Source organism: Oryza sativa, chromosome 10 (genome assembly GCF_034140825.1).
Source record: "Oryza sativa Japonica Group chromosome 10, ASM3414082v1".
NCBI lineage: Eukaryota > Viridiplantae > Streptophyta > Magnoliopsida > Poales > Poaceae > Oryza > Oryza sativa.
The window spans coordinates 9,564,237-9,577,729 of record NC_089044.1 but is presented as its reverse complement, the minus strand read 5'-3'; the positions used below and the strand labels follow the sequence as shown (position 1 = coordinate 9,577,729).

Below are 13,493 nucleotides of genomic sequence, written 5' to 3'. Positions count from 1 at the left end.
CAGGACTTAGAAAAATTTTCGATCCGATCTGAGAAACCCTAGTTATAGTAGAGTGATGAGTCATCTCAATCGGGCTTTGCCGTAGGGCCCATCACAGATGACTCATAGGTGACGGGCTCCATACTAATGCCCGATTGAGATGACATTCAGGCCTGTCACGGATGACTTATCTGTGACGGGCCCTAAGATAATGCCCAATAGAGATAGATTAATCTCTATCGGGCTTTAACTAAGGCCCGTCACCGATGACTATTTTTCCATTTTTCCAAACAAGTCTTTATATTTGTGAGTACAAAATATATAGCTGCTGTATAATAATTCATTTTATTAGTCATAATACATTTTCGGATGCTAAATGATTTCAAATAGAAATATGGCCAAAAACAAAATTGTAGAGGTTATCAAGATCTACAACTTTTATTTTGGTCATTTGTCTATATAACTTTGTTCCCAACAGCTTGAAATTGATTTTGACAATATGACAAATCTAAACAGCATTTGTAAATACTAAATGATTTCAAATGGAAATAAGGTCAACAACAAAGTTGATCCTCTCATAAAGATCTACAACTTTTATTTTGATCATTTGTCTATATAACTTTGTTTCCAACAGCTTGAAATTGATTTTGACAACATGAAAAATCTAAAAAGCATTTGTAAATACTACATGATTTCAAATGGAAATATGGTCAACAACAAAGTTGATCCTCTCATCAAGATCTACAACTTTTATTTTGGTCACTTCTTCATCCGACAAAGTGATAGTTATATTATTCACAAAAATCATATTTTTCTCATCTGGTTTATAAACATCAACACATATATGTCAATTTTGTAAACATTGATACTATCACTTTGTCGGATGAAGAAGTGACCAAAATAAAAGTTGTAGATCTTGATAAGTTGTACAACTTTGCTGTTTATGGCTTTCCCATTTGAAATCATTTAGTATTTACAAATGCTGCTTAGATTTGTCATATTGTCAAAATCAATTTCAAGCTGTTGGAAACAAAGTTATATAGACAAATGACCAAAATAAGTTGTAGATCTTGATGAGAGGATCAACTTTGTTGTTGACCATATTTCTATTTGAAATCATTTAGTATTTACAAATGCTGTTTAGATTTGTCATATTGTCAAAATCAATTTCAAGCTGTTGGGAACAAAGTTATATAGACAAATGACTAAAATAAAAGTTGTAGATCTTGATAACCTCTACAATTTTGTTGTTGACCATATTTCGATTTGAAATCATTTAGTATCTAAAAATGTATTATGACTAATAAAATGAATTATTATATAGCAGCTATATATTTTGTACTCACAAATATAAAGACTTGTTTGGAAAAATGGAAAAATAGTCATCGGTGACGAGCCTTAGTTAAAGCCTGATAGAGATTAATCTATCTCTATCGGGCATTATCTTAGGGCCCGTTACAGATGAGTCATCCGTGACGGGTTTGAATGTCATCTTAATCAGGCATTAGTATGGAGCCCGTCACCGATGAGTCATCTGTGACGGGTCCTACGGCAAAGCCCGATTGAGATAGATTAATCTCTATCGCCCGTAAACTAAGGCCCGTCACCGATGACTCATTTTCCATCTTTCGTTTGAAGTTTTTGTACTTGTGAGTGCAAAATATATAGCTCTATGTAATAATTCATTTTATTAGCTATAATACATTTTCGGATAGTAAATAATTTCAAATGGAAATATGGTCAACATCAAAGTTGTTGAGCCTTTCAAGATCTACAAGTTTTATTTTTGTCATTTTTCTATATAACTTTTTTTCCCAACAACTTGAAATTGAATTTGAATATGTGACAAATATAAACAGCATTTGTAAATACTAAATGATTTCAAATGGAAATATAGTCAACAACAAAGTTGATCCTCTCATCAAGATCTACAACTTTTCTTTTGGTCATTTGTAATAAAACAAAATTATCCATATTAATGACTACACATATTAAGTCTTTGCAATAAAACAATAAAACAAAATACTTCATTGATTACAGTAGATAAGTACGAATGCATCGGTCACAAGGTTATGCCTTCCGTATGATCTGAACGAGCATATGCCACAGGCTCTTGGGGATCATCATCAAGGTCAATGTGAGGTCTTACATGAAGATTATGGTTGTATTCTTCTTCATCGACGACGTTGTCAACTCCTACAATTCGGCACTTTCCATCCCTCACGATGTGCATCTTCTTGTTTGAAGGGTCTTTTATGTAGAATATCTGCTTGACCTGTTTCGCAAGTAGAAATGGTTCATCGGCGTATCCCACCTTTGATAGATCTACTAAAGTGAAACCTTCCTTGTCGGCTTTGACACCAGTGCGTAGATTCACCCAACGGCAGCGGAACAAAGGAACCTTGAACTTGAGTAGTTTAGCTCCCAGATCTCCTCAATGCGGTCGTAGTATGTGTTTGACCCAACTTGATCCTGGAATGCATCTATACGAACGCCGCTATTTTGCACTATGCCTTTGTCATCTTGTTTGACGGTGTAAAATGTGTATCCATTTATATCGTATCCTTGCCATGTGTCTACGGTCCAAGACGGTCCCATCCCTGACAACTGTACTATCTCATTTGGGACATCCGTGGACATTGTCACACGATTCTTGAACCATTCGTTGAACCGAGAATTATGTTCTCTGCTAATCCATGCATCAGATCGCCCCAAGTTCTCATCTCGGATTTTCGCTAAGTGCTCCTCAAAGTATGAGCCACCTTCTGCCATATGTTGGAGCACAGCGTAATGAGCCTGTGCGTACGACGCTTGATCGGGGCTAATTCTTTTCCTTCCGATTGTGCCAACACCTGACAACCTTCCCTCGTGACGAGACGCAGGAACTCCGATAGGATCGGCATCGGACATGTAATTGACACAGAACTCAATAGCCTTCTCGGTCGTGTAACCTTCAATGATGCTCCCATGTACCTTTCAAACGGCCACATTTCCCTTAGAAAAGCCGGGCCACATAGTTTTGTTTGCTTCACCAGATGAACTGGGAAAAACATCTCCAGGTGACAGAGGGTATTCACAATATCGGTCTGCAACCCATCTAGAACTTCTGGATCTATAACCTTCTGTCCAATTGCATTGAAGAAGGCGCACAGACGTTGGATCGTGTGACACACTTTCGGTGGTAGAATGCCTCTGATAGCAACTGGCAAGATTTGTGTGATTAGCACGTGGCAATCGTGAGACTTCATTCCAACAAGTTTTAGATCGTCTAATTTAACATACTTACTTATCCTCGCTGAATAGCCCGATGGAACTTTAATATCCTTCAAGCATGATAACATTGCGATCTTCTCATCCTTCGACAATGTGTGGCAGGCTGGAGGGAGATACACTCTACCTGTCTCTGCATCTCGTATGGGCTAGAGTTCACTACGAATATTCATGTCCTGTAGATCAAGGCACACGTTCAACCCGTCCTTTGTCTTCCCGCGAATATTCAAAATCAGGCCAACCAAACTCTCACACACATTCTTTTCTACATGCATGAGATCAATGCAATGACGGACATCAAGATCTTTCCAGTAAGGTAGCCGCCAAAATATGGATTTTTTCTTCCACATACCCTTCTCCTTTGTCTTGCTACGTTTTCTTTTCTTCCCAAACTCATTGCTTATGTCCTTGACCATATTGTGGACCTCATCTCCGGATAAATCTTTGGGAGCAAGCTGAAGTTCTCTCTTACCGTTAAAAATTTTCTTCTTTCTTCTAAATGCGTGACGTAGCGGGAGCCAACTCCGATGACCCATGTATACCATCTTTCGTGATTTCTTCAGCCACCGGCTTCGTGTATGTTCCTTGCAATCGGAGCATGCCTTCTTTCCTTTTATAGTTTGTCCGGAAAGATTACCGAGTGCAGGGTAGTCATTAATGGTGCAGAACAATAGAACTCTTAGCTTGAAGTTCTCCTGACCATATGCATCCCAAGTTTCCATACCTTCTTTCCAGAGAATCTCCAGATCGTCGATAACAGGCTCCAGGAATACATCGATATCATTGCCGGGTTGCCTCGGACCTTGGATTAAAAGCACAACATAATATATTTCCGTTTAAAGCACAACCATGGCGGGAGGTTATAGTTCGCAATAAGAACTGGCCAAGTGCTGTGAGTACTACTCATGTCTCCGAAAGGATCCATGCCATCCGTACACAAACATATCCTCATGTTTCTAGGGTCGGCAGCAAAGTCTTTGTGTTTTCGATCGATATTCGTCTATTCAATCGAATCCGCTGGCTGTCTAAGCATACCGTCATTCCTTCTCTCCGTGGCGTGCCAACGTACTAACTTCGCTTCGTTCGGGTTGGCAAAGATTCTCTTGAAACGATCAATGATAGGTAGATATCACACAACCTTTGCCGGACCACCCCTCTTTGACTTATTTCCTTCGTCAGCACTTTTCTTTCGCTTGTATCGAGAAGCCTTGCAGACCGGATAAGCATCCAAGTCTGCATATTGCTTGTGATACAATATGCAGTCGTTTGGACAAGCGTGAATTCTACGGACCTCTAACCCCAGTGGACACAGAACCTGCTTTGCTTCGTATGTCGTCTCGGGCAATGTGTTCTCAACAGGAAGCATAGCCTTCAAAATTCCTAAAAGATCTGTGAAACTCTTGTCTGTCCATCCATTACTTGCCTTCAGCTTCATTAGGTCCAAGGTAACTGACAACTTAGTGTGTTTTGCTTTGCATCCAACGTACAGAGGCGTCCCGGAATCACTGACTAACCTGCTGAACTTCATTCCATCTCTCTCATTCTGGGCTGGGTCCTCAACGTCACGTAACATGTCTTGCAGCAGATCGTGATCCGCATCAACCATTTCATCGCCCAATGGAGAAGGTATAAGCATGTCAAGCTCATCTTCATCTTCCTGATTATATGCACCACTTCTGTCTGCTGATGCTCCACTTTCTAATTCTTGCTCTCCATGCTTCACCCAACATGTATAGCCCTTCATGAATCCTCGTTGTATCTGATGACCGTGTACGTCTTCTCCACTATCAAACATATTCTCATTCTTGCAATCTGCACATGGACAACACATGTAATCACTGTTTCTTCTTTTCCGATCCTCCTCCGCGGCGTTCATAAAATTTATTACGCCCTTTCTGTACTCCGTAGAATGACGTTTCAAATTTTTCGCATACATCCAACTTCGATCAATTGCTACAAAATAAAAAAAACAAATTACATGCACATCTTATAAGATCAGTATTGTAAAAGTAAGACGTGGTGAAATTGCTCAATTAATGATTAATATTACTCACTTGACTGATCCATTTTGATCACTTTTGGGAATTTTCTTTTTTCCTTGGAAAAAAGACAAAAAAATCGCCCCCTACAGCCTCCCACCAAAATAGTGAACAGTGGGATACAGTTACACTAGATGGTGGGGGTATTTATACTGTGCAACAAATATCTGTAACGGCCCTAAAACAATCAACCGTGACGGGCATACAAGTAATCTCTATCGGGCCTTAATAAAAGCCCGTCAAAAAAGAGTGTCATCTGTGACGGGCATTAAACTTATCTCAATCGGGCCTCTAGTTGGAGCCCGTCACAGATGACCCTCATCTGTGCCGGGCTTCTTTTAGGGCCCGATTGAGATATGGAACCCTCATCTCAATCGGGCCTCAACTATGGCCCGTCACAGATAAGTGTCATCCGTGACGGGCTTTAGTTTTATGCCGATATACCATGGCTGTGTGACCATATCTCAATCGGGCGAAACTTCGGCCCGATTGAGATTACTTCCTTGTGACGGCCCGCAAATTCCAGTCTTGTTATGGGCCGTCACAGATGGAAGGATCTGTACTAGTGTGAGTATTGGCTGCTAACAAGCACATGTTAGGTGCTAAATGGACCTATGGGGTATTGGGACTTTTTTCCTTAAATTATTATTAATGCAATAAAAACATTTGTATTGTAATGTGTTATAGTCAGACTATTTTCTTAAATCATTAATTCACGCAATAAAAATATTTGTATTGTAATATGTGTTTTAGTGAGATCACGATTGTGCTGCTGATTTCGTCTCTTTGATCGTGTGTTAGGAGACGCATTCATGAGTGTGTAGGTGTGACGTTGCGTGTCTAGTGTTGTGTGCGTGTGCATCTACCATGTAATCCAACTCTTCGATGGTGTGTTATAGGAGACGCATTTATGGGTGTGGGTATGACTTTGCGTATGTAGTGTTATGTGCGTGTGCATCTGCCATGTAATCCAAAATATAGCCATGAAATAAAATTAAAGTAAATGTGATACAAACGTGGCATGTTTGCCCTAACTATTATATCAGTAATGGTTTTACTATTCGGAATTAAAAATTAAAAGTTGAGGGGACAAAGTTCTAGGAAATCCCAAACCAAGTTTTCAGACAGTTTTAACATTAGACATATACTTTTTAGGCTAAACATTGGAGATATTTTCACTTAATTTTGAACAAAATTTTACTAAATTCGAATTATTTGGTCAGTGTCACTTGCTGCCAGGACCCAACATAAATCCAAAATATATTAAATCCATAAATTCGAGCGAAAATTTCAAAGCCAGTGACTTCCACCGTGCTCGGTCAACTGTATCTTTGTCACGAGGCCATCCCGCTGGTGGTAGCTTTGCTGACTATAATAATGTCCATATACTGTTCACCTTGAACCCGATCGATCAGTGAAAACGCCATGGCTGCGCTGGTGGTGTTGTGGCCGACCCTACTACCACTAGTTCTGCTTGCAAATCTCCTTCCCCTGCCCCGCCATGGCCGCGCTCTGGAGCTCATGAACTGGTCATGCAACAACGGCAGCTCCTACGCCGCCAACACCACCTACCACAGCAACGTCCGCGCCGTGCTCACCGCGCTGTCCGCCATCACGCCCAACTCCACCGCGCGCTTCGCCACCGCGTCGGCCGGGCGTGGCGGCGCGGACGCGGTCTGGGGCCTCGCGCTCTGCCGCGGCGACACCGACCGCGCCGGGTGCGCGTCCTGCCTCGCCGCCGTGCCGGCCGTCGCCTTCGGCGAGTGCCGCGGCGACAGGGACGTGGCCGTGTTCTACGACCGCTGCCTCGCCCGGTTCTCGTACGCGGACTTCACGTCGAGGCCCGACAACACGGAGGTCCTGATCGGGAGCCCCAGCGAGAACCGCGTCACCGTCGACGCCGGCCGCTTCGACGCGCTCGTGGCCCGCCTCGCCGGCGCACTGGCCGACTGGGCGGCCTACAACTCGACGCGGAGGTACGCCGCCGGGCTGATGGCCTCCGGCGACGGGTTCACGTCGACGACGGAGGACATGGTGCACAACATCCACGGTGTGGTGCAGTGCACGCCGGACCAGGCGGCTGCGGCGTGCCGGGCGTGCCTGGAGACGCTCAGGGTGGACATGCCCAAGGTTTTTGCTGGAAGGATAGGAGGGAGGTTTGACGCCGTGTGGTGCAACCTCAGGTACGAGACCTTCCTCTTCTACGACGGTGACCCAACGGTGAGGCTCGCCGCGTCGCCGTCACCTGGATCATCGTCATCGCCATTGCCGTCGCCGTCGCCGTCACTACCGCCGCTAGAGGGTAAACTTTGCATTCGTTTCCATTTTTGTAAAATTATTATTTATTATAGGTCTTACATCTTGACCACGCTAATATTAGTATTAAAACGTTATATATTAATTACCGGAGGGAATATAACTATGATTATTGTATTATTGTTCTGAGGTAGTAATAATGTATTGCACTTAACTGCATGCAGGAAAAAGGAGAAATCGCCCAAAAAATGCAGCAATTGTTGTTGTGTCTGTCCTTGCTTCTCTAGTTGTACTTCTGTCTCTGCTCTCCTTTTACCTCTGGAGGAAATTGCAAGCGAAACAATGTGAGTGTGAGCCACATGCTTCTTCTAGTCCTCTCCATTTTCTATTCAATATGTACTAAGGACTAACAAAAACGCATATGGTCAATGCCAACATAAGAAACAGCCATAGGTTCGACCACTCTATGTACGCAGTTGCAGCACAACCGACTGAACCAAGAGCCACCCATAGTTTGGATTGGAGAGTAAAACAACTCGTGCATTAGTGATTAAAAGAATTTCCCGGGCATTAGGCATGTGGAAAATATTTTTTATTTATCCAAAGAGCTGAAACTAGAATAGCTGAGTGAACTTAGAACAAAATGATTAGAACATCAATGGACAGTGATTTTAATCACTCGAGTGGACGTTCACTTGTTTATTGTATGTTAACTCATGGTAATGTCTGGTGATGATGAAAAAAATGTGTGTATAATGCAGATACCGATGAGAATGATATCTATTCAGGGTCACTTCTCTTTGACCTGGCAACACTAAGAAAGGCAACAGCTAGCTTTGCAGAACATAACAAGCTTGGTCATGGTGGTTTTGGAGCAGTATACAAGGTATATATACCTTGTTGCTGATGTTGATATGAAAATACAAATGAGAAATCTGCTGATATGATCTGACATTATTACTTATGTATGTTAGGGGTTTTTGCCTGATGGACGTGAAATAGCTGTGAAAAGGCTTGACAAGACATCAGGACAAGGCCTTGAACAGCTGAGAAATGAGTTGTTATTTGTTGCCAAACTCCGGCACAACAATCTTGCAAAGCTTCTAGGTGTTTGCATCAAGGGGGAGGAAAAGCTGCTCATTTACGAGTACCTGCCAAATCGAAGCCTTGACACCTTCCTTTTTGGTAACAACATATACACGAACTTGATCACTGCATTCCACTCTGATACACTAGTTAGTATTCTTTGCTACAATAATTACCATTATGCAGACAAGTGACAACTAGTAGCATGATTGGGTAGTGGATAGTAACTGAACATAGTTTTCATGAATAATAAATTTTGTATTTGGTAGATCCAGAGAAGCGAGGACAATTAAACTGGGAAACAAGATATCAGATCATACATGGGATAGCACGCGGCCTGCTCTACCTCCACGAGGATTCTCAGATAAAGATCATTCATCGTGACCTCAAGGCCAGCAATGTATTGTTAGATGCCAACATGAACCCAAAGATCTCCGACTTTGGCTTGGCGAGGCTATTTGATGGTACTAAAACTGCTAGTATCACAAACCATGTCGTTGGGACGCTGTAAGAAAATGATGAGACTCCGACAAATTCTTTCCTTACTTACATGCTGCTCTCTGGTTATAACGCATAAATTGTTTCGAATATACATATGTAGTCAACTTATGAAACTTGAGAAGAAATTAATTTTAGTTAGTTAGATTTTGCACATAAAAATATAAAGGTTATGTATCAGAATTTCAGAATTTACTCATAATCTGGAATGCATGCATGCAGAGGATATATGGCGCCAGAGTATGCAGTTCTTGGACATGTATCTGTTAAGTTAGATGTCTATAGCTTCGGAATTTTAGTCCTGGAGATTGTGACAGGAAGAAGGAACACTGATGTGTCAGGTGAAGTGGAAGAATCTAACAATCTGCTTAGCTATGTATGTCCTATCCTACTATTTAGCAAGAGTTATACAATTTCCTAGAACTAATGGCATTTTCCGTGCAATAAGACTTGATAACCATGCAATATTTCAGGTGTGGGACCACTGGGTGAAGGGGACGCCACTAGAAATTGCTGATGCATCACTGCTTGGTGATGGCCGCAGCCTATCAGATATGGAGCTGCTCAAATGTGTCCACTTCGGGCTCCTTTGTGTCCAAGAGAACCCAGTGGATCGGCCAACAATGCTCGACATTCTCGTCATGCTTCATGATGTTGACACCAATAGCTTTGTTGCACCATCAAAACCTGCGTTCACCTTTGCGCATGGTGGGAACACGACAAGTTCTAGCCAAGGTGTTGCCGCATTATCAACAAATGAAGTGTCCATATCAGAGTTTGTTCCTAGATAGAATAAAAATTACATTTATGCCACTCTGAACTACGTAGAGATATGCTGCTATTTAGTTGGGTCTTAGAAGTATATCACTCCAGAGGTACATTTATTTTCTTATATACCTTTTACATATGCTTTACCTTTTATCTTAAACCAATTTGCATAGCATATTACTGAATATATTCGAATATGGACTATGTATCACCCCCTTTTGGTGGCCATGATCCACCAGGTCCATATGCATTCAAGGAGATGCAAGGTTTGTTTTCCCATAACCGCCCAAATTACTTGGTCAAAATCTGTTTTACATTGTTTTGGTTTTGCAAACAAGTTTGTCATTAACCCGGGTCGATGGTCACACATCCCCCATGTTGGAGCATGATATATGTTGGCTAGCCGCCCAGGAACCAGGTCATGGTATTCTTCTACACTGAGACCCATTGCTCTAGCTACACAGGGGGCTGCCATGTGTATCATGTTCAGTAGGGTCAAGTGGTTCCAGGTCACCACTTCCTAGAGTTCTCCACATAATCATACCTAGGGAGGATGGCGGAACCCTGCACTACAGGTGACGTATCATGAGCGCCCCTTGGTAGGATGAGATAGGCCAAGTTGCCTGGTTGCGTACCAAAAACAGATAGATGGGTATCCATCTTAGGTTATTACAACGTCTTTGGAAGCGATGTGCAGGCTGCAAAACTTGTCCATCGCATGAACTGCAGATTTCCTTAACTTGCTTCTCAGCATTAATGTTGAGAGATGCGGTCTTGATCTCTCTCAGATGTTGCCTTTCAAACTCACAAGGGAGAGAGAAGACTATAGGTAGCCCAACGTTGAGCCTGATAGGAGTTACCCTAGGCTTATGATGGTATACAGTGCTTTGTGTCTCTCATTGGAGACACAACCAACTATTGAAGGTTATAAAAACCCATCCTAGATCCTGTAAAAGGGGTTAGACACTGAACTCAGGAAGGATACTAGGCTCCCAAAGCTAGCTCAAGAGCTCCACAAGGCTTGTACAAATTTCTCAAATAGTGATGAAAACCATGAGTAGAGTTGTTATATATCCTTCAGGAGGCCTCAACCTATATACATGCTTGTTATCTCTTGCTCGCGAGCACACCCGGACACAACTGCCAGCACCCAAACCATGGTTGATCCCTGTCTCGTGATTTCTCATGTCTATCAGTGCATGACACCGACAATTTGAATACACATATGTCTCATGTGTGGCCGAGTTGGAATGTAGAACATGTCACACTTGAACTATATCTTTCGCTTGGTTAATTGATGACATGGTGGCATTGAGAATGTCTTATAAAAGGCCTTTGACTTCATTGCGAGCCAACTTTTTAAAATGTGAATAAATCTAATTCATAATTCATGTTGTAGCGCCCAACAAGGGTGGCTCCATCTTTTGTTAAGTTGAGATAACTATGTTTGACAAGAAACATTCATGATCCCACTACAACAATATGAAATGTTTGTGTTGTGCCTTAGCAATCGATATACCTCTCTAAATATTATTGATCTTGCCAGTGTAGATTAATTTTATTCCAACAAGTGAATAAAAAACAAACAAGAACAAGATTAAATAGCCAATAGCAAGATGAAGGTTTCAACCCAAAAGCAATCAAAATTTCAGATAGCTAGATGAAGGTTTCGAATTGATAAAATCTCTACTACTTTAAAAGCGGAGTTCTCCTCCTCCTCCACCATTGTACTTTACCACCACGTAAAAAAACCACCCTGCCTAAAAAAATGTTATGCCACCAAAATTGAACCTATAAAACCATTCATCTGCCTCTCACAGTCCCATTGCAAAGCGAAGGCGTAGTACTAGTAAAAGGTATAAGATGAGGTTCGAAAGACAAGTAATCATGCGATATAGCTGATCCGGCAATAACAACGCAAAACTATCAATGGCTTAACTTCAATGTAAAAAAACCGAAATCATCCTCAAGTGTTCTAAGCTATTTAAAGATGTGGGAGGATGAACAAGGGAACTCTACGGTCGAGCTCCACTAGGTTGAAGCGTACTCAACTTGGGGGCTAGGTTCAAGACAAAATTACAAGCCTAAAGAACCAATACTTGTCAAGCAATAATTAAATTGTGTATTTTAAGAAATTAAGGAAAATATGTACAAGCATACATACCAATAGGTCCATGAAACATTATAACTATGATTTTTGAAATAAAATAGTTCAAATACTTTTAGTGTATGAAGAAAATATTTTTTGTAAGGAAATAGTTCAAATAATAAATTTTATAGATGATTTATTAGGTATAAAATTGGATAGAAAAACAAAATTACAATATAAAATGTGCTCTTTTATATACTACCTAGGCCATGAAAAATCGTCAGATGTAACTTAGGCATGCTCTGATTGGTGAAGAGCAAATAAGTAGACACGCAGAAAGGAGATAAAATTATTATCTATCATAGGGAGAACGTTAACAAACAAATTACAAGTAGAGTTAGCAAATTTAAAATAATAATTATGATGCTAAGATATTGCCAGAAAAAAAAGATAATGTTGAATTTCTCACCCAGGCATTTCGTCAAACACATAGTGGCCAAACATGCATTGACAAAGTGACCAAAGTTACCATTACAAAGGCATCAATTAGAATTTTTAGAACTGCATATCACTCTTTGGAACTTAATATCGAGATTTTGATGTCAAAGCTAACACTCTAATCCTAAATCAAACAACAAAAGCAATAGATTATTCTAGGACCTATAAAAATTGAGAGAGGCTACAATTTCACAAAGGTATATGTGGATATATATTCCAAAACTACAAATCTCAAGATTTTAATATTAGCAAAAAACATGATCAGAAAAATGAGAAATATTCGTAACTTGCACATGTGACCTACTGATATTGCACATAAATCATTTGTACCCTAGTTGTGCAAGTAATTAACAAAAATTCAAATCCTAGTAAAAACACTGCAAATCCTGAACCAAAGGAAGGCAGTAACAAATTTCTTAAATTAACATTCAGAGATTTAGTAAAAAAGTAACATTGAGAGAGGATGCAGTGCAAAAAAAAAAAATATGAACATCGTCTTTTTATTTGTGTTTGGATGTTTCTCTGCATCACAACAACCAAATTGAGAAATCAGAAAGAAAGGAACATTTACTGGTCAACACTGATCAATTTGCAGATCTGCTATACAACAAATGAACATTGGAACTGAACAGTTGTGATGTTTCTTTTTCACTAATAGTCTAATACATCACAGAGATTCTAAAATAAAAGAACTCAGCCCTAGGGGAGGAGATCATACAGAGATCACAAATTCCTGGAATTAATCAATTATCCTTGACCTTAACCATTTAAGTACTTACAACATAATTTAATATAACTTGCACATTCCTATGCACACAGGCATTTATGTGCAATTGTGCAGTCATGCACACAACCTCCCGGAGCCTTCTGATCAAGATCTAGTGGCCAATTCTCAAGCGTGGATTTTTTCCCCAAATAACTGTCCGCCTCCTCCACTCACGTTTTATAAAGTACCCCCTCACAATACTTCTCTTCGCTCAACGATCACCTTGCCCATCTACTTGCACGAT

At 40.8% G+C, this 13,493-nt stretch overlaps 1 protein-coding gene across 2 annotated transcripts; it reads left to right on the top strand.

Moving 5' to 3' along the window:
* The first annotated feature begins 6,688 nt into the window (after nt 1-6,688).
* On the top strand, nt 6,689-10,187 carry LOC9266033 (cysteine-rich receptor-like protein kinase 10). 2 transcript variants are annotated; one of them, XM_015757874.3, is made up of 7 exons: nt 6,689-7,590; nt 7,769-7,888; nt 8,306-8,430; nt 8,519-8,729; nt 8,900-9,137; nt 9,351-9,469; nt 9,602-10,187. In XM_015757874.3, exons 1-7 carry the CDS (start codon nt 6,714-6,716, stop codon nt 9,643-9,645), a joined length of 1,734 nt encoding a protein of 577 aa, XP_015613360.1. In that variant the 5' UTR covers nt 6,689-6,713; the 3' UTR covers nt 9,646-10,187. The 2 variants fall into 2 exon arrangements, with proteins under 2 accessions (XP_015613360.1, XP_015613359.1); XM_015757873.3 differs by having other exon boundaries at nt 9,351-9,504.
* The last annotated feature ends 3,306 nt before the right edge of the window (nt 10,188-13,493 follow it).